General features: G+C 39.7%; 2 protein-coding genes across 3 annotated transcripts in view; both read left to right on the forward strand.

Moving 5' to 3' along the window:
- tdrd7a (tudor domain containing 7 a) overlaps positions 1 to 3,121 on the forward strand; it is a 13,163-nt gene extending 10,042 nt beyond the window's left edge. Inside the window, exons 17-22 of the mRNA XM_017425615.3 lie at positions 293 to 403; positions 728 to 899; positions 1,055 to 1,206; positions 1,450 to 1,643; positions 1,768 to 1,928; positions 2,213 to 3,121. Coding sequence (XP_017281104.1) covers positions 293 to 403; positions 728 to 899; positions 1,055 to 1,206; positions 1,450 to 1,643; positions 1,768 to 1,928; positions 2,213 to 2,442 — 1,020 coding nt within the window. The 3' untranslated portion in view covers positions 2,443 to 3,121. The remainder of the gene's footprint in view (positions 1 to 292; positions 404 to 727; positions 900 to 1,054; positions 1,207 to 1,449; positions 1,644 to 1,767; positions 1,929 to 2,212) is intronic.
- A 163-nt stretch (positions 3,122 to 3,284) lies between these two features.
- On the forward strand, positions 3,285 to 20,091 carry tmod1 (tropomodulin 1). Of its 2 annotated transcripts, XM_017425569.3 has the most exons (12): positions 3,285 to 3,606; positions 6,155 to 6,219; positions 6,619 to 6,752; positions 10,592 to 10,748; positions 11,611 to 11,727; positions 13,123 to 13,212; positions 15,800 to 15,930; positions 16,146 to 16,253; positions 16,379 to 16,522; positions 17,407 to 17,551; positions 19,001 to 19,100; positions 19,988 to 20,089. In XM_017425569.3, the coding sequence occupies exons 3-12, from the start codon at positions 6,630 to 6,632 to the stop codon at positions 20,004 to 20,006; spliced, it is 1,134 nt and encodes a 377-aa protein (XP_017281058.1). In that variant the 5' UTR covers positions 3,285 to 3,606; positions 6,155 to 6,219; positions 6,619 to 6,629; the 3' UTR covers positions 20,007 to 20,089. The 2 variants fall into 2 exon arrangements, with proteins under 2 accessions (XP_017281058.1, XP_017281059.1); XM_017425570.3 differs by lacking the exon at positions 19,001 to 19,100 and having other exon boundaries at positions 3,287 to 3,606; positions 19,988 to 20,091.
- The last annotated feature ends 565 nt before the right edge of the window (positions 20,092 to 20,656 follow it).

The raw sequence follows: 20,656 nt of genomic DNA on the forward strand, positions 1-20,656 counted from the left end.
AATCATCAAAATTAAACGAAATAAACATTTGAAATATATGAGTTTGTATGTAATGTATGAATATAATATACAAGTTTCACTTTTTAAATGGAATTACTGAAATCAATCTACTTTTTCATGATATTCTAATTTTATGACCAGCACCTGTATAATGAAATTTTGAGTGTTTTTTTTGTGTGAAAAGGTCTGTAAATTGGAGCTCATCAATAATTTTGATAAATCTTGTTATAACTTGCTTAAAACCATACTTATTGGTAACTCTGACAGATGTGCATAATTGTGTTTTTCTCAGGCTATTAAATGTCAGCTGGCTGACGTTGCCGTTCCAGAAGGAGGCTGGAGCCACAAGGCTGTTCTGTGGCTGACTGAGAAGGTCCTGGGAACAGAAGACTGCAAAATGAAGGTGAAATCTAAAAGAAAAACAGAAACTTGACTATAGTTGACATTTAAAGCAGATTCTCATGAAGCCCCGTCATTATAAGAAATATTCAGCAAATATGCCACGTAGTCCCGGTATGAAGGGTTATAAGGAGCTGCATGTTTGGGATCGCTGTGATTGCGTAAAAGTCGGCCGATGGTCAGTGCAACCCCGTCACTCCTCGCAATCTTCGCCACCATCAACAAAGACAACGAAGGACGATGTAGTCGGAGCTCTGTGTTCACTGTTTGTCTTAGCTGAAAACTCCTAATGTGCTTTCTCAATTAGTTGTCCTTTGCTTCATTTTAGATCTTGAACCTAAAAGAGTTCAAAGGGGAAAAGGTGGTCTGTATGTACCTGTTCATTGGTGGTGACAGCCAGGAGCTCCACAAGAGCATCAACCATCAGCTGGCCCAGTCGGAGCTGTGGCAGGACCTGATGGCTCAGAACAACACTGCAGTCAGCAGCATTCATGATACAGGTGATACAAAAGTAAAAGAAGAAATTCTTGGTCTGACACAACTCCTGGCAACTGTCAGTATTTGTAAATTTTAAAGTGTTTGATTATTTTTTGTTTAAACACATGGATTATTTTAACATGAAATATGAGATTTACAGTTTTGCTGTCTTTTCAAGGACTCTCTCCTCTGGAGAAGTTGAAACAGAGGAGCACATTCCCAAACCCTACAACCAACATCTCTTCACAGCTGCATCAGAAAGAAATGGATCCAAACACAAAAACGGAGACGCAGCTGCTTCCATTGCCTCCTCTGCTGGATCTCCCCCAGGTATGGAGCTTTGTTTAGATAAGAGTGCCACTCGGCTTCTGAGGGAAGTCAGAATAAGAACCAGTTGTTCTGATCAAAATTGCACAAGATTTTTTATTTATTTTACTGTATTCGACACAGCCAGTGACTACAATACGCTGCTTTTTGGCTTTGTCAGTCATCACCTGGTCACCATTCTCAGATATATTTGTGTAAACCATCTAATTCTGCTTCACCATCCTCCTCCTCCTCCTCTCTTTTCAGCCTGGTCAAAACATAGATGTTTTTGTGCCCGTGGTGTGCCACCCGGGTTACTTCGTGGTCCAGCTCTGGCAGGACCTGCATAAGCTGGTGGTGCTGATGGGAGAAATGGTTCTTTACTACAACCAGACGGGGAACGCCAGCAAAGCCGTGCACATTCAGAAAGGAGAGGTGTACGCTGCCAAAATAGACAAGAAGTAAGTAATAAACACTTGGCAGCAGGTCAACACACGGAGGATTTCCTTCATGTTCAAATGTAAATCGGATACATTTCACTCAATTTGAGCGTTCCTTTAATCTGTTGTTTGGCGTCCTCCTCAGTTGGCACCGTGTGCAGGTGAAGGCGGTCCTGACCAACGGATTGGTTAATGTCTATGAGCTGGATTACGGTAAACATGAGCTGGTCCCCATCACTCTCATCCAGCCTCTAATAGAGGAATTCAGACAGCTGTCTTTCCAGGCTGTTGCTACACAGCTGGCAGGTGAGTCTGGTATTTACTGGCAGTAGCAGGTTACATTCTGGTTTGTTTGTTAAAATGTTGAGAATTTCTCCTTCCGCTTGATTCCATTTACAGTCATTGAAATGCATTTATTTCTCATTTTTCTGTAAGGTAATGTCATGTAATGCAGTCTCAATTTTTTATTTTTTGTTTGTGTTTAAATGATGGCTGCAGACAAACTTTTTCACATACCAATTAAATCTTCATCAGAACACAAGGTGTTATGGTGGGTTGACCACCTTACTGTTGTTCACTTCTTGGTGCAGGTGTGACGCACCGCCACTGGTCCGAGGAGGCCTCCATGTTGTTCAGGAATCACGTGGAGAAGAAGGCGCTGGTGGCGCAGGTGGAGAGCGTGCGCAATGTGTCAGAGGTTAAAGGTGAGCTGTGGGAGCGCAGGTTGACCGTTTACCTGGTGGACACTTCGTTGGAGGAGGACCTTTGGATTCACAGCATCATGGCTGACATCGAGGACCGTCTGTCTTCAGCTGCGTAGGCTGTTCACGCTGTTCGCCTTGTAACGCCATTACCCAGAATGCTCTTTGTGAAACAAAAACTGCTTTTTGGTTTTCTTCCTTCTGCAGCTTCCTCCTCTAATGTTCAGGTCTCTGGGACTGAAGGTTTTGTTTTTTTATTTAGGAACCAGAACATAGTGAATCATTTAAAAAGCTGTTATTCTCTCAACTTCTGTAGGTAAATATCAAAAACAGCGAATCACATGTTAATATTACACATTATGGGAGCTGTCACTTTGAAGTAAACTTTGTTGGCTTGTATTCATCAACTGTTTTTCTTTTCTTTTTTTCTAAATTGTGTCAAGCGTGTGCTGCATGTTTTGGTGTCTTATGCATGTAATAGTTTAAAGCTTTCTCTTTTTTTAATATAATTTTTGTATATTGCAGTAATTCACAGGGTTTGACTGTGTTATTTACAAAGTTGTTAAATATTCACTAATGTGTACATGTTGGATTTGCTGTGTTTGTAACCTGGAGCTATTTAGAGCATTTCTGAGTCTGATTTTTGTTCTAAACTGTAGATTAGCCATTATTCTCGCAGGTTGAAGCTGCCATTTCTGCTGAAACTTATTAGACAGATACTTTTCAAAATATATTGGGAGTAGGGGAAAAAAAAAATAAATTGCCATTCATTGCATAAGTGAACATCTCCATTTTTTGTAGTTTGCTTAAACAGCAGAATTGTAGATAATTTTATGACGTTTTTGTTCTCCTGGATAATAGAAGTTCTATAAGCGAGCCGTCCGATAATGGACGCAGCGCGTCTTCGTGACATCACCGGAGTGACGGGGCAGCCGCGTGCTGGTTGGGGGAGGAGGAGGAGGAGGAGGCGGCGGCGGAGGAGGCGGCTCTCCCAATAAGTTTGCCCTTTGAGGGAGATGAGATTCAGCTCTCCCAAAACCCACCGAGCGACAACCAGGGACGGGGCAGGAGGCTCTGTGAGCGCGCTGAAAGCTGCCGGTTTGGGGTCTCTCCGCGGGTCATGGACGGCCTCGTGTAAGCGCGCTTCTGTCGGGAGTCCCGAGCTTCGTGCGCGTGCAGCGGAGCTGACCTCGCGCCGCGGCTCCGAGGGAAACCATATCTGGTCAAAGTATTCGTTGCTGTCACCCAGCCGGGCCGACTGGCTATTAATAGCGCCGGAGGAGGTACGTAAATGAATGCTGCGGGCAATAAGGCAGTCGAATAAGTGCAGTCTGTTCAGGTGGTAGCCTGGATTTTACTTGGAGAGAAATAACTTTCATTTGGAGCCACTCGCCATAAAAAGGGTTGGTTTGTTTATGCTCGATGAGAAGCTTTCTTGGACGTTTATCTGTAATATAAGCTACACTTCCTGTCATAATCAGATATGTTCAACATAAATTACAGTAATGGCTCTGTAGAGGCAAACAGCATCCTTCCCACTATATCTAACTGCATGATGCTTCATCAAATAAAACAAACAAAACATGCAGGAGTAAATTTATCACTTCTTGACTACTTTTGGCAACCTGAAATCCAAGTGAAGTATTGTGACATTTGATGAAACGTTGACATTTTGACCCCTGCAGAATCCACAGGCCTGACTTCAGGTCCAGCAGAGCTCTGAGAGCTTCCAGTTCTGGGTGATAAAAGTTTCTAAATCCAAAGTGGAGACTTAAAAACACAGACACGGATTCCTTTAATGTCCTCGAGAAAATGGGGACAGTTTAATGCTCAGAAAGAAGTCTGTGCTGGTGCTTTGTTTAGTCAGGGTTTTCACATATTTCACTGCTGAGCCTGCAGCTACCGAGCAAATGGACACCATGATTGCATTCATATGGAAACATACATTCTGTCATGACTGAGAGAAGCTAAACAGTTGTCCCTCAGCTGTTCTGGACTATTTAAAAAACAAACAAACTTCTCAGTCTTTCAGTTTTAACACTGTCCCACAATAAGGCTGGTCATTTTGTAATACCGGAACTTGTCATGAAATTGTTATTTTCTTGCCCGGTTATGTGAAATTTAATTCACATTTTTTGATTCAACCTTCTAGTGTCATGCAAATTATGTATTTTTAGTTCTTTTAAGTTTTATTTTACCCTTCTTGATTTTGAGGGATCCAAAAGTTTTTGCAGAAATCTTGAACTTAAAGATTACAGAGGTCAGCTGCGTCTGTCGGCTGTTTTGCGTCGCTCAGCAGGAGACACCATAAAGTCACTTTTCTCACTTCCTGCTGTTTTTGCAGCTGATTTATTGGTCGTAAAAGGCTCTAACCTCACACCGAGCATGCAGGTTTTACAGAAGCACGTTCATGTCATGTAAAACTAAAAACCTGCCACAGGTGTGCAAAAGTTTGGGTTTACTGAAGACTTTCTTTGGTTTTAGTTTTTGAAGAAGTTTAGTTAAGATAAAGGCTGTGCTCATTCCAGATAAGGTGATACATTTTAACAAACGTGCACACATCTTGTTTCAGATATTCTAAGAGACATTTCAGTTCTGAGCATATTTGTTTTAGAGGGCAGGAGTTGGTTCTGAATGACTCTTCAGCGTTCCCTCTGGCTCCGGTTGGTTTTAGATTTTTAATTTATTTTACACTTCTCCACAGTAAATGTCCTCCTTTTGAAGTAGAAACCTAAATACAGGCGAGGTCTGTTTGGCATCATCAGGTCAGGTTGGTGTCTTCCATTTGACTTGCAGTGGGATTTGGACCTCAGCCCAGTTCTTGATCCTAAGTTTTGGAAACTTGTCATCGATTTGAAGTGAAAGCAGAACAAAAGAAAGGCACGCTTGACTCTATCTCTGTGGATCGCAGCCAAAACACACTGGCTGACGCGGATCAAAGAGAAAGGTTTACAAAGCATTTGTATTGACTGAATGCAACATTTTCTTTATCTAACTTAGGCTTTGCAACTTACATTTTCTGCTTAACTTTAAATGTTTTTTGACATGTTATACAGTTGGAGCTGTCAGGTAGACACGTCCTGCCCATCAAAGCGCAACCCATAAATGTTCCCATGTAGTTGATCCATAATCAGTTAGAGGACGTTATAACTAAAACATAAATTGAAGATAAAAACAGAACTTTTGTTCCATCCTAAAATATAGCCGGTCACTACTCTTACACTTATCATAAAACAACTATTGTAGACATATTTGTGTGGCATTCATCATAGAAGAAGAGGTTTCGATTTGAACATTTTTAGGCAATAAATTGACAAACAGTAGGCACATTAATACGTGTGGTGACCTAAATGTGAACAAAAAAAAACTCCAGCTTGTTCAGTTTTATCATCCAGACTTCAGCTAATATCCTTGAGGTGCTTTCTGACCAGACTGATAGCTTTCTTGGTTACTCAAAATAAGTGAAACTATATTTTAATACTAGTTATCTTTGTGAAATATACATAAGGCTAAGACTAAAGCAGTGAGGTTATATTTGCAATTGTCTCCCATTTCCTGTTGCTTTTGCCTGCTGTTTAAATGGGGTTCTGTGCACTTTAACTCTGGGTTAGAAACTAAAATCTAATTTATTCTAAAGAAGACAGCAGTAACAAGTCAGTCAGTGTAAATTAAAAGCACAATAAGTTTTGTCGCAGAGCATTTATTATTAGCTGGTCTGCCATCTTCTTGTCAGTTGAGTTATTAAACAGAAATGCAGCTATATACAATAAAACAAAGGCAGGAGAGTAATTCTGAAAAACTATTTTTGACACATGCTTTTGCCTGTTTCAGTTGTTTACCTGAAAGACTGAGGAAATTGGCTGCCTTTTTCTTTTACCTCTGAGGTGGAGATCAAGGTAAGAATCAGCAGGAACGTTTGGTCGCTTGAATGTTGTCATAAAAGTCATCCAATAATGTAATTGCCTGTGTCTGTAAGTGGGTTCGTTTGTTTGTCTTGTTTGCAAAATGCCTCACGAACTCTCAAAGTACTCATTGGATGTACATCTGCAGCTGATTAACCCAATTCAAGATGGTCGCCACAGCCAATTGAACTTAGCCAAATGGTTAAATCTAAGTGAAGTCTAAGTCTGGCGATATGCATTCCTTTGAGGACTGCTTCTTCTGCTTTTCATTGTTAAACACGTCTTTTGTTTTACGATCATTCAAGCACCCTGTTGTTTCATCGTTACCTTTTGGTAATGTGTGATTGTTCCTGTTTAACATCGAGTGTTTTCATTTGCCGTCTTTCTCTCCAGGCGCGTTCATCATGTCGGTGTTGAAGAAGGAGATGGAGAAGTACAGGGACATAGACGAGGACGAGCTGCTGAAGAAGCTCTCAGAGGAGGAACTGCAGCGGTTAGAGGATGAATTAGAGGAGCTTGATCCTGATGTAAGTTTATAATATTTAAGTCCGTAAGGAGGAGATTCTGTCAGTATGTTGGCTTCACTGGAGAGTTATGGGGTCATACTGTCTTATTGAAACCTCTAATGTAACGTTCTGCAGGAAAGGAGATACGCTGCTGGCTCATTCTGTTTTCTTTATATTACCATTAGCTGGTAATATTTGTTTCAAGGTAGTGAAGTTCTGCAAAATGCAGAACATTGTAAAGTACTTTGAGGTACTTGTGAGCAAATTATTTTATTATTAAATATCTAAATATTTACTTTTTCTGCTATTATTAAGCATTGTGTTCAGTACGTGTTTATGGCAAATGTTTTACAATACATTTGTGTATTAAACATACTGAAAAATATTCAGTTCAAAGAAGAAATATGTGATTTGATTGAAAAGGAAATCAGATGCATCAGTTTAGATCAATAGTTCCCAAATTTGGGGTTGGCAACGAAAATCAAATTCACTTAAAAATGAATACCAGTTAGCATATTTAGTCTTAACTATTACACAAAGATAAACATTTTAATTATAAATGAATAAGAAATAATGTAGTGGTTAAGTAGGCTCTTAGTTAAATGTCTTATTACCACTTTTTATTATACTTTATCCAGTAATAATCAGAGACACGAGTTTCTGTGACTTGTAGTTGGTGGGTCAAACCCTGAAAAAAAGCGCTATTTTAATTAAAAATGTACAGTATCAGCTAAGAGTACCTAAAGTATTCAGTACAGTCAAAGGAGTTTGTCTTCTGGATTATTATCCTGCACCATTAATACACAACATGAATTTTTATATTGAAACAGACTGGAGCTCATTCAACTCTTTATCACTATGTGGTGTCTGGATTTATTCTAAAAATTCAGTGTATTTTATATGTTTTGTAGTAAAAGGTTCTGAGATTATAAAGAGCTTCAAAGCAGCTACGATTCTCCAGTCCTCCGAAGTTTAATACAGTTAATGCAGAAAGTAAAACAACCTGACGTGAGACACCGCTCTCAAAGTACAGGGAAACGAATGCCGTGTTTATTTCAATTTCTTTTCTTTTTATACCGAGCTGCATCGATTACAGTCCATCAGTAGTGATTGTGTCGTCTGTGTGTTGGTCTTTAAGATGTTTTAACTTCTGCACGCACTAAGAAAACACTCTGTGATTGATTACAAGCTGAGGTGCAGACAGCAGCTATAATAGCTTTCAGATGAATGTCTGACTGCTTATAAAAAGACAGGAGTCCCCCTCAATGCCAGTGGGATGACTGGAAGGTTATACTGTGGAGGACTGTGTGTGTGTGTGTCGGTGAGGCTGATGCCAGCAGTGAGCAACTGCAGGAGCTCATGACGTAAACAGTAGACCCGGTGTGTGCGTGCATGCTTGCCTTGTTTGTGCCTGGTCATGAGCTTACACCACAGTAAAGTGCCCATTTGCTCTGAAACGTTGCGTTCATAGCGAGGCGCCCCACATCACTTCTAGTAAAAACTCTGAACAAGTCTCACGTAGGACAGAGAAACACGGCTGTCAGCTGTGCCTAAATTAATAAGTCATACAGAGAACATTTAGTCCAGCGTTGCCTCACAGTTAAACTTGGCTTTGTTCATTGTTTACTTCTGTTGAGACACTGGTCCCATCCTCGTGACTAAAACCTGAACTCTGATTGTTGTTATGTTATTGAATAAGTGTCCTAACTTTCTCTTTTAATCCATTGCTTAATATTAATAGCAAATACTTCTTTTTATCATCACATCTCCACAAATAAAAACAAGTCGTCCACTAAACAACTTGAAGCACTTTCCAGCTCCGTAGTTAAAAGCTTGCAGACAAAGTCAGTGACCAGCTTTGAGCTTAGTGACAAGTTTAGCTGCTGGAGAGGCAGATACTTTAGTGATGAGTTGGCTGAGAACAAGAACAAAGCTAAAAATAAAAGGAGAAGATGTGTGAGATGTGCTTTATGCTCTGCAGTGTTGGACACATAACTAAAATCAGCAGTAAAGCTGCAGCTGCCAATGTATTTTATCATTTGGATCTCAATTAGTCCAAAAAGCTGTTACTGATATGAAATAGTGACATTTTTTCTTTTGGTCTCATTTATCTCGTGCACTTAGAGAGAGCTACAGATGTTACTATTGTGTCTCGTACATTACAAGTGTGACCAATGAGAAGAGGAGTGACTCCACTGTAGGTAAAAATATCAAGTTGTGGCTGAAAGCTGTCACCTACACCTGATAGAACCGTGTGGTACAATCAAAGGGCTTGGCAGGGATGGAGAACCACATACTTCAGTGAGGTCCTGTTGCAAAGTGATTGGGAGTTATTTGCTGCGCTATCGATATTATATCATGCAGGATTTGAATTAAAGTAAAGTGCAAATAGGAGGAACAACAGAATCAGACGGCAAGAGTTGCAAACTGATGACTTCAGAGGCTTTTGGGTGCTGAGAGCACAGATAAGATATGAAGCTATAAGTAGCACCACCAAGAGCTTCAGTCTGATTGTTGATTTAGGTTGAAAATAACTTCTGTGAAATTATGGTTTGGGAAACTTCTCAGTACTGTGCTGTGCTCGAGCAGAGTTAGGGTGATATGGGAGTTATACTTTCCAGTTTTGCAACATCTATTTGTTTATGTCTTTTTTTCCCACATTTTAATTATGAATAAATGTGTTTAAAAACTCATAACTTTGTTTTCATCTACGCTTGGTTGTCTGTGAACTGAATAACAAAAAAAACAACAATAAAAGAAAAACTTTTAAGGGGACAGACACCATTAGTCCACAAAACTAAATTCAAAATGTGAGAGGTCTCAGGTTAAAATCCCGGACGAGCCCCCAAATATTTATTGGCCCATATGTCAAGGAAAGGACACAACGTAACACTTAAAATAGTTTAGCTGAAACAATTCTCACAAACAAGACAAAACAAAACAAAAAATCTTTATTCAGGTCTGAAATCAGATATTCCTGTCAGTCAGTACCTCAAAAAGTTTGTTACAGAACAACAGACTTGAACCGTTCTGAAATAAGTCATTTTTACTGTACTGCATAATATTTACATCACTGTTGAAACAAGTCGACATCTGACTACATCTAAGATCATTTTGACCAACAGAAAGCCGTTTTTCTTGTTTACTTTTTACAGTGTTCCAGCCACAACCAAAAAGGAGACTACATCAGAGCCTAAAATAGTAGTTGCAAGAAATAACAAGATGTCAGTAAACAAGATTTTGACTTTGGGAATATGAAGGGGCATGTGCTAAACTTGTGAAAACAAACATCCAAATAAAGAAGTAGAAGATGCAATGGTAGCACCGGAGGACATTTTTGGATTTGTGATGTGTTGCTGGGCTGTAAATGCAGTTCCTTTGTATCCTGACAAAGCTGAGATGAAAATATTAGGATATTTGATATAAATAACAAAAAGGATTACCAGGATTATAAAGTTTGGGCTGTGTCTAAGCCCTGGAGAGCCCCAGCACAGTTTAATCCCTGAATAGAGCTGTTGTAGAAGTGCATCGGTTTGATACTGACTGATTGAGTCTGTGGTTCCAGGTCAGAACAGACTGAATGTGGACAGTAGATTTTCAGCTGGACTATTTATTCATCCATCCATTTTCTTTATCCGCTTCTACTTTCCGGGTTGCTGGGAGCCGGTGCCTATTCATGTCCAACTAAAACAGCAAATGGGCTAAAAATGGACAGATAAAATGTTTATACTTCGCAGTACAACGTGACATGACACCAATATATACACAGGTGGTGATACCAAATTATCTAATAGGAAGGGATTGTTTCAATAGTCCGTAATCCAACCTTTGAAGTTATGCAAATTATCATCCTTTTCTAGAATGCGTTGTTGCCTGCTGGTCTTCGGCAGAAGGACCAGACCAAGAAAGCACCAACCGGAACATTTCAGCGAGACAACCTGCTGGCTCATCTGGAGAAACAGGCCAAAGAGCATCCTGACAAAGAAGACCTGGTGCCGTACACCGGGGAGAAGAGGGGTAAGAGGTGCAGTTTTTCCTGGGAAAACTGCCTTGTTAAATGCGTAAACAAGACACACAATAATAAATATGAGTACTGTTTGGACTCCTTGAAAGTTGCAAAACTATATTTCTTCAAATTCAATGAAGAAATGAAACTTTAATTGTAAACCTGAGCTTTCATCAAGTCCAGAGAGGTCTGTCAGCTGTTCAGTCTAGGGCGCACATAAATGTGTGTGTGTGTGTGTGTGTGTGTGTAGTGAAACACCAGAAGCTCTTCCAGCTGTTGTTTTATCACATTTCCATCTGCTGGTGCTGCATTTTCAACTCAACTCGTAAAACAAAGTTCTCTCTAGTTGTTGCAACTTTTGTGTTGTGATTTATTACGTGGTAGAATCTGTGGAAGAGGGCTCTGGGAATAATCTTTGCAGCTTTCTTCTTTTAAGCTGGTATTTATGATGGTGCTTGGAAGAACTCTGCCTGCAAACTCATATTTTTGTCTTTCCAGTCAGTCAGATGCAATGAGGCAATAAGAAATACTCATCGTCGATGGCTGTGGTGTAACAGAACTAATTTGTGCAGTTCTATCTCGCATGTTTGAATAACTAAAAAATGACAGTCTAGTTTCATTTTTATTTGATTAAACCTCTGGGACTGGGGGCAGGAGAACTTTCACAGTGCTCAGAGGTCTGAGACATCATTTTACTCTTTGAATGGATCCACTCAAACTCAAGATGTACATCAGAACATCTGACTGTGCTTTACCTACAGAAAGGAAACATATTGTCTCCTAAATATAAGTTACATTGTGTGATGTACATTTCGATTATTGACAGTAGTGGGCGCTATTGAAGTAGTATCAGTATTCTTCTTTCTTTCACAGGGAAGGCTTGGGTCCCTAAAAAGATGGTGGACCCAATCATAGAAAGTGTGACTCTGGAGCCGGAGCTGGAGGAAGCCCTGGCCAGTGCTTCTGATGCAGAACTCTGTGATATTGCAGGTAACATGTCCTATTACACCTGGCTTACTGAGCATTCACATATCATGCTATTTAAAAAAAACATATACATAATGGTTGTGTTTTATTTCACCACTTAAAAGATCAAATTATTAAAAATATGAGCAGACTTTAAAAAGCATTAAAATAAACAGGAAACAAACTGCTTAAAGCTGTGTACTCTAATACATTAATTAACATTCCTATTAATTTGTCTCGCTGAATATGTCAGATCATGTATCTAAACTTTTTTCATCTTCTGGACTCTCATTTCTCAGTGTAAGGACATCATCGTGGCCTTAACCAGCCCTCGTTGGTCTAATTATCCTCTAACTCGTGCATTCCTCCATTTTCTTTAGCACTCCTTCCACCCCCCATCCACCTCCACCTCCATCTCTCCACTGGTTTCTCCATTTTCTCCTCCTCTCCTACTTCTGGATCTGTCTTCTGTCCATTAGCTGAGCACCCTCCTGAGTATCTGGTGACACCTCGCTGTGTTTGCATGAAACGCTTGTTTTTCTTTGTTAACATTTAGACAAAAACGTGCTTTTGTACGTCTGTTACTTCGTTGTTGTGAACCGTCCTGCTGGCAAATTTATTGGCAAATGTTTGTTTGACATCAAAAAATATAGTTATGTGATTATGAATCTGATTCAACAAATCAGTGTAAATCTGTCTGTGAAATATTATTGATGGATTCCTCTATTTGTAAACATTCCAGCTGATTTAAAAAAAAAAAAGTGTTAATTACATTTACTGTTACGATTAACTTATGTAATTAAAATGTATCATTAGCCAGAGCTCCAACTAATGGAACATAAGGCTCGTCACTTCCTGTACACGTGATGGCAGCAAAACACATATTTTTAATACTTAACAACACTGATGGCTCAGCATAATCTTCCCATAATACTACTTTCATTATAAATAAAGCTATATAACTTACAGTTATTATTATTATGAGTGCAACGCAGAAGTAAAATGTAACATTTTTGTTGGTAATATGCTTATTTCCACTCAAAGCAGTTTATTTCCCCATAAAACTTACAGTTTTTCTGCAAAGTATAGTACTTAACACAGATTCCTCAGTCAGAAATCCAATTCAGATTATTTGCTGTTTGAGCAAATCATTAATAGATTGGTTTCATGCACCAATTTGCTGATATAGTGTAGTGTTGTAGAAGATAAAAGAATTAAACTGATCCACAGTGTGTCATCATTTAAACTTCCAAACAATGTGATGTGCTTCTGATGATGAAGTGCTTTTTGCCTGTTTATGTGGAAGTGGTGATCTGTTTTGTGTCAACAAATGCTAAAAAAAACACCAACTTAAATATGTGGATTGCTATTTTCAATGCATTCAATTGATTTTTACTGTATTATCTTGTGGTTTTGCAGCCATCCTGGGCATGCACACCCTGATGAGTAACCAGCAGTACTACGAGGCCCTGGCCAGCAGCACCATAGTCAACAAGCAAGGCCTTAACAGTATGGAAAACACAAACACACTTACTCAAACGCAGTGTACTTATACATACAGATGCGGTTAAATTTGTTGGTGATCCTTTTGCAGTAATTTAGAAAACACAACTGATGGGACTGGAGCCAAAAAGCTCCAGTTTGGTCTCTTTAGTCCCAGAAACGTTGGGGCTTGGCAACATGCATTTTGGAGAAAACCAGTCTGCCTTTTTTTGTGTTTTTTCTGCCTCCTGGGTCTTCTTCCATGGATCCCATTATGACTCAAAATGCAACGGATGGTGTGATCAGAAACTAATGTACCTTGGAGTTCAGCTTGAATGTTTTTGGATTTTTTTTCTTTTTCTCCCGTCCACACTATCCGTCTGATCAACCTGGGGTTGCATTTCCTCTTGTGTCCACATCCTGGGAGACTGGCTACAGTCTCATGGACCTTATCGTTTTTAATAATATTGGCTGCTGTGGTCAGAGGAACTTAAAGCTGCTTGGAGATGGTATTATAGCCTTTCATCTTTAACATGGATATCTATGATCTTCTCTCCTTTGTTTTCTCTGCTCCATGTTCAATACCAAACGACCCAGCAGCATGTTTGTTCCCTTTAAACAGGCTGAACGGCTGATCAAAATATAATGTAAGGTCAAACACTTCGTTTGAAAAATGACTGTAATGCAAGGATTGATTATGTTTTTATGGGTATCGAAAAATCTGTGCATAATATTTTAGAATATCTTTGTAAAAAATACACAAATAATTTTTTTTCACTTTTTTTTTCTTTACTTGATCACATGCAGATATACATTAGACAACTGCTTTTAACTGAATCACTTTTCATAAGAAATTAAGCATTGTTTAAATGAGCTTCAAGGGTACCAACAAATTTATCTGCCTCTGTATAAACCATATATTATTGAACCTTTAACTGGAAACATCTGGACTTGTTATATCTTGACAATTTCCCAAATTAAGTAAAAACTAAAAAGAGCAAAACACTTAATGGGTATTTAGAAAATATGACATTCTTCAAGAAAAATGATGAAGCGCACTAAAATGAGATGAAATGATCTCAGGCGGATAGAATGAAGATTTAATTTGTTAAAGAAAACTTGACTCCTTCTTGTTCTTGATACAAACTCAGATCTAGTTGGACATGTTAAAACCTATTAAGCACCAAGATTATGCAGACTTCCACGCACCGTTTTAATGCTCCTTCAGGAATACAGTCATGTGTTTATATTTCATTTTATAAACTATTGTACAGATTGGTTTTATCCCTCCATCACACACACACCCACACACACTTTAAAATCCACTGGGCTCACTGTACAGCATCTTGTCCATCTCTAAACAGAGTCGGAGACCGAATGTGTAACCACCAAATATGACCAGCAGATAAAGAGAACCCGTTTGGAACAGTTTGTCCAGATATTTAGTTGTTTTATTTATAGTGCTGATGGAGAAGGATCGCATGTAACTGTGTGGAAAAGTTGTCCTTTGTAGTCAGTTTTTTTCCACTGTGAAATCGTTCAAAATCAACATTTTTCACAGTAATTTCACTTTAATTGTCTTGGGAAACAGCTGTAATAAAGATGGGCATTTGGAGAAATACTTTACTCTCTTGAAGATGGATACGAAACCAACTCCTTCTTAGATTTACAGTACCGTGCAAAAGTTTTAAGCCACTACTTATTTCTTTATGCCACATTTCCAAGCTGTCGGATTTTCTCGTAATTTTTTTAAGTGGTCTTCATCAATAGTTCAAAGTTTGTCTTTGGACTTTGGGTGCTTTTTCACTCATTTTGTGTCCAGTCCTTGTATCTGACCACAATGGGATGTTGTGCTTTAAAAATAAGAGAGGAGAAAAGTAGAAGACTGAGCAATAAGTGTCAGGCCTAAAAAGCTGCCACGGCAAATGAACAGTATCTAAAAAAAATCATATCTTTAAGAAACTTAAAAATAAATAAATAAATAACCTGACTCAGGACCTAAAAGATGCATCGTCCTTCAAAACCCCATCTACAGTATGCCAAATCTCCAGCTAGCAGCCCATTAGGATCACCATGTTGGTGCTAAAATACTGTTTTATGTCAATCTGTCTTAAATTGGATTTTTAAAAATAGATTAAGAAGCTGGAACAAATTGTGTTTTGTTACAGCCTGTTAGTTTCTGGAGTTTAGGAGCCTTTTCATGCCAGAATGATTCAGAGTGAACTGGTCTTAATAAACACATAAACATTCCTTTGAAAATGATAAAGTATGATCTGAAAAAGGGAGAAATAGCAGCCAAGGTCAACACAAAGACTTTAAAAGACCCAAAGAACTACTGATCAAGACCATTTTAAAATATTGCATTAAAGTCTGTCTCCATCGAAGCAAAATATTAAAAAAAAAACTGTAGTAAGCTTTAAAAAAATGATCTCAGAATATGGATAAACACTGCACTTAAAAAAAACAATAACATGCTGGAGTTTTTTTTTGAAAGACTCCTAAGCAATTAGTAGATTTAGAAACTGGTTGACTCCTGATTATAACAATGTGTTAGGGGTAACTAGAGTTGTTAACTAGAGTCTGAGTGCACATGAGAGCTGTCCTTGTTTCCCAGGTGTGATCCAGTGCACCCAGTATAAACCAGTTCCTGACGAGGAGCCCAATTCCACTGATGTAGAGGAAACACTGACGAGAATAAAGAGGAACGATCCTGACCTGGTGGAGGTTAACCTCAACAACATAAAGGTGAGAATGTTGCTGACTGAATAGTTTTTGATGTGTAACATTTAGAGCCATTTGTTTGCAAAAATTCAGTATAAAATACTTAACATGTATTGGTTGTAAAACATTTAGTAAAATTAAGAAACAAATTTTTGCACACAGTCATCTTTTAAACATTTAGGAAATTGAAACAAATCGGACCTACTTATTGATGTAATAATGGTACTTTCTGTCCGCAGAATATTCCCATCCCAACTCTGAAGGCGTACGCTGAAGCTCTGATGAAGAACACTGTGGTTGAAAGGTTCAGTATCGTAGGAACTAGGAGCAACGACCCCGTAGCATTTGTAAGTCCTTTACAACACAAACAAAAATCCTTTTTTAACGGAATGTAAATGATATCCTAGTTGGAGAAAATTGCTGTGAGCCAAAGTTTGGTGGAAGATGGAGCGTATACTGTGTGTCTCCTCAGGCACTGGCGGAGATGCTGAGAGTGAACACGACTCTGAAGAGTTTGAATGTTGAGTCAAACTTCATAACAGGGACTGGAATCCTGGCCCTCATCGAGTCGCTGCAGAATAACACCACACTACTTGAGCTTAAAATTGACAATCAGGTACCAGCCGACACACAAGTCTCTGTGGGCAGATTCAGTTTACACAGGCTGTCTTTGCCACTTCAGTCTAAAGCTCTTACACTGCTTTATGTGTCATGCTGCATAGCTGTCCATAGCTGTTTTTTTAGTCACTTACATTGGTTTGCACATGTATTCATCCCTCTTGGTAATCATTCTATTATGTTGCCTTACGATCTGGAATTTAATTAGATTTTTAATTTGATTAAAAGCAACAGTCCTCCTAAAATACTTCGGATTAATGAAATTAAAAGAGGAAAACAACAACTTTTTTTGCATAATTAAAAAAAAAAATTAAGACTGAAAAGTATGTACATATGTATTCAGCGTCTTGCTTTAAAGCCCCTTCAGAAGCTACATAATTTGTTAAAGAGAGCAATCCAAGCTGCACACTGCATAGAGTTGGGTTTCATGGAAGAGTGGCCAGGAAAAAGCCAATTCTTAAAAAAAAAAATGCTGAATTGTTTGGATTTTGTTCCTCGAACACGTGGAAGAAGGTGCCGTGGTCAGATGAGACCAAACTTTTAGGCAACACCGTGTCTTAGCCAAATCTACCACCTCTCATCGTGCTGATAACATTACTCCTACAGTGAAGCATGGTGGTGGCAGCATCATGCTATGAGATGGTAGTAGAAAACTGGTCAGAGTTGAAGAAAAAACAGATGGAGCAAAACTAAAAATTCAAAGTTTGAATTCTAAAAGTCAAGACTAAAACACATTTTCACTCCCTGCTGCCATCTTATCCTTTGTTGCCATAGAGATAATTTGTAGTCGTTCTGAAGATAGTCATTTTTTATCTTCTCTTATTGTCTGCTTTGTTACTTGCTTTTAACCCCTTTCTCGTCCAAACTGTCTCCAAACTCCAGAGCCAGCCGTTGGGTAACAAGGTTGAGATGGAGATCGCCAGCATACTGGAGAAAAACACCACATTGTTGAAGTTCGGGTATCACTTCACCCAACAGGGCCCGCGCCTGCGAGGTTCCAATGCCATGATGAGCAACAACGACCTGGGTGGGTTTCACACAAACATCCCCACTCGCACGAAGGATGCTGGATATTAACGTTGAGGCTGCGTTCAGAGCGTTGATGGATCTCTTCAAAGAGTTGCCTCGTTCTGCTGGAGTTGGCTTTGGAACCAGAGCGGTCTTTCAGCAGAGCAGCATGAGGCAGAGTCAGTTTGTGTGTTTTGTCAGTGCTGCTGACACCTTATCTTCACTATATCTGCTTGGGTTCTACTTCAATCAGCGTCTAATAGGAGAATGGCAGTGATATCATCGGTTGGTAACTCAGTCGGACCGCCAGAGAGCCTCAGCCAACAAAAACAGCACCTTCCTAAGTTATGACATCAGCACTAAAACAAGCCTGTGTGCATGAGAGAGAACATAATGTAACAAGCAGAGGAAGGGTTTCCTGCTCTGCACATGCACAAGGCATTTATTTTTATTTGCGCATGTCTGTGTTTGCCTGTTAGCAAAATATCTCTGAAACCACTGCACAGGTTTGAATGAAACTTGCAGAACAACGTACATTAGAGGAACCTCTACTGCCTAACTTTTAAAGTCAGCCCAATTCGAGACAGCTGCCACAAGCGACTGACCTTTAAAAACATAAAAATGACTGTAGCTCAGATAATTTTACAGATACTGACCTTAAATGTAGTGTGGTAGTAGCTGAGACTGATGCCAAACACACATTCTGAGCACTAAGACATTACATAAGGTCTTTGTTTTAAAGTTTGGCATTACATTATTTTGTGTCAGACTGTTAGCAAAATCTCAAGAATCCCTGCACAGGTTTCATAGAATTTTTCTGGAAATATTCTTTGCAAAGACATCTACAACTGAATAACTTTTGAAGATGGCCGCCACATCCAACCAAGCTCGGAAAACACAAAAATGGCTCTAACTCTTTACAGCTTTTCACAAGTATCGGTGTGACTGCAGCGGAGAATCGTTCAGAACACATACTCTGTTCAGCTTTAGCATCAACCATGTTTGTCTGTTAGCAAAATATCTCATGAATCACAGGACAGCTTTTAATGAAACTTTCAGGAAATCATTGGCTTAACCGCTACAGTTGATTAACGTCTGGAGCATATCCAATTCAAGGTGGCCACCACAGCCAGCTGACCTTAGAAGACACAAAAATGGCTACAACTCAGTCCAAGATGTGAGGTGGTAGTAGCTGAGAATCATTCACAGCACGCACTGAGGGCGAGACTGCGCATTTAGTTACCATTTGACCAAAAAGATCACAACTCTGTTATATCTCAGCACATCTAGTAACATAATCTGAGTCTGAAACTTGAGAAGGAAGCAGGTGATATGCAGTTTTGAAGGATTGGTAGGCTTTTAATTGATGGTGGTTCAATTTTAACCCTTTTGTGTCACGACAAGCCTCACTTCAGCTGTTTTGTTTCTAATTGTGTTATAATCTTGTCTGTATTGTGTCATCTTGAAGCCCGGGTGGTCAGGTCAGAATCAGACGGCTCCTTCACCTTCACCCTGTCGGTTCCTGAGCTGGAGAGAGCCTTCGGGAAAAAGTTCAAGTCCAAGACTAAGTAAAACCAAGGAGCGCAGCTGAAACCCAAACACAGCAGCGTTGTTCCTCTCTGCTGCCAGGAGCTTCTCCTGGTTCTTTTCTTAGCTGCCAGACCCTCTGCTGCCTCCTGTCATCCTCCGCTGAGCGTTTCTGTTGCTTCTCTGCAGCACCTGCCACCACTTTCTTTGTTTTCTTATTTCTCCTGTCGCTCCTGACATTTCTGTTTACACTTACTGGAGCAGTTTCTGGATGTTCAGTCGTTTTCCTTTGCTTTTCTGCACAACTTGCAGAACTGAGTTGTTTCTCGCGTCACTTTCCCACAGCAAACGGTCCTCAAACCCGGTCTCAGAGATACTTCTTCTCTCTTGATCTGGTGTTTTCCCATCCTTCTGTCGTCATTATTATCTTTGGCTCACTCTGCTCAGGCACAGTCTCTTCTCTAGCTGTCCAAACGCTGCACTTCCACTCTTCGAAGCTGGATCAGCCCCTGACCCTCGGGGACCTACAGGGATCTGGGATTGCTCGCTCATCGATTGCTTTTTGCGTGATAAACTTCACATTCTTCAAAACGACGATATGAGCTGAAACAGTCCCTGCATTATTACCTGATCCTGAGGGGTTTGTAAATGTTTCAAGAGTTCAAACACCCATTCAGGTTTGAGCATAAAATTTAATCTCTTTTATGTTTCCGTACGTATAATCATGTTTATATTTATTATTATCCAGGTCCATATTTGGGTTGATCCAGCTCTGTTCCTACAAGTGTTTCTTGCTTTTATTGTCTTTTGCAGTTGCCAACTTTTACAAACACTCGTTAAACTTTTTTTTTCTGCCTTACTTTTATTCACTTTTGTCCTCGTTATTTGGATAGTCCTTGTAACTCTGAATTGTTTTCTCTGTCCGCAGTAAGAAAGAGAAGGCTTGAGGGAGGCCCCATCTTCCCCAAGTGTCGGACAAATGTGTAGAAACCAGGTCTACCTTCATCCTCCTCCTGNCCACCCCCCCCCCCCCCCCCCCCCCCCCCCCCCCCCCCCCCCCCCCCCCCCCCCCCCCCCTCCCGTTAACCACTCACCCGCCGACGGTGCCCTGCAACAGGTTCAGTCGTTTGGTCAATGTTGCAGGTTTCTGTTGAAATCTGCAGCAGTCTTCAGAGCTTTCAGTGCATGCAAGAAGTCCGGATAAAATAGTTTTGTGCTCTGAACTTTGTAGTTATCAGACAAAACTGTAGCTCTCGGTATAAACTAACTAGGATGTATGCATTGTCATTTTAAACCCCTCAGTAACAGAAGTGTCCTTAATGGTGTTTGGTTTGGAACGTGGGCCCGTTTGGAAGGTGATGGTCAACTTTTAGCCCTACCTGTTTCTGAGATTTATATGATTACAATAAAACGGCGTTGTAAATGAGTTGTTTTGGTCATACTGTTGTTTGAAAAGCAAAAGCAACATAGGGCATATTCTGTAAAACCTTCATACAGAATAAAAGCAAAATTGTTTTAAATACTGACCCATGAGTGAAATTCTGATGTGATGCTTACTAAATGAGTCAAATACTGAGCTCTACAGAGTCTTCTGTAG

This window comes from Kryptolebias marmoratus, linkage group LG3 (assembly GCF_001649575.2).
Source record: "Kryptolebias marmoratus isolate JLee-2015 linkage group LG3, ASM164957v2, whole genome shotgun sequence".
In the NCBI taxonomy this organism is placed as follows: Eukaryota; Metazoa; Chordata; class Actinopteri; order Cyprinodontiformes; family Rivulidae; genus Kryptolebias; species Kryptolebias marmoratus.

Bases quoted from the DNA above. Each gene is read 5' to 3' on its own strand.
- tmod1 (XM_017425569.3), top strand. From the start codon at position 6,630: ATGTCGGTGTTGAAGAAGGAGATGGAGAAGTACAGGGACATAGACGAG. The intron at 13,213-15,799 runs GTATGGAAAACA...CTTGTTTCCCAG, and splicing joins CAACAAGCAAGGCCTTAACA to GTGTGATCCAGTGCACCCAG. The intron at 15,931-16,145 runs GTGAGAATGTTG...TTCTGTCCGCAG, and splicing joins TTAACCTCAACAACATAAAG to AATATTCCCATCCCAACTCT.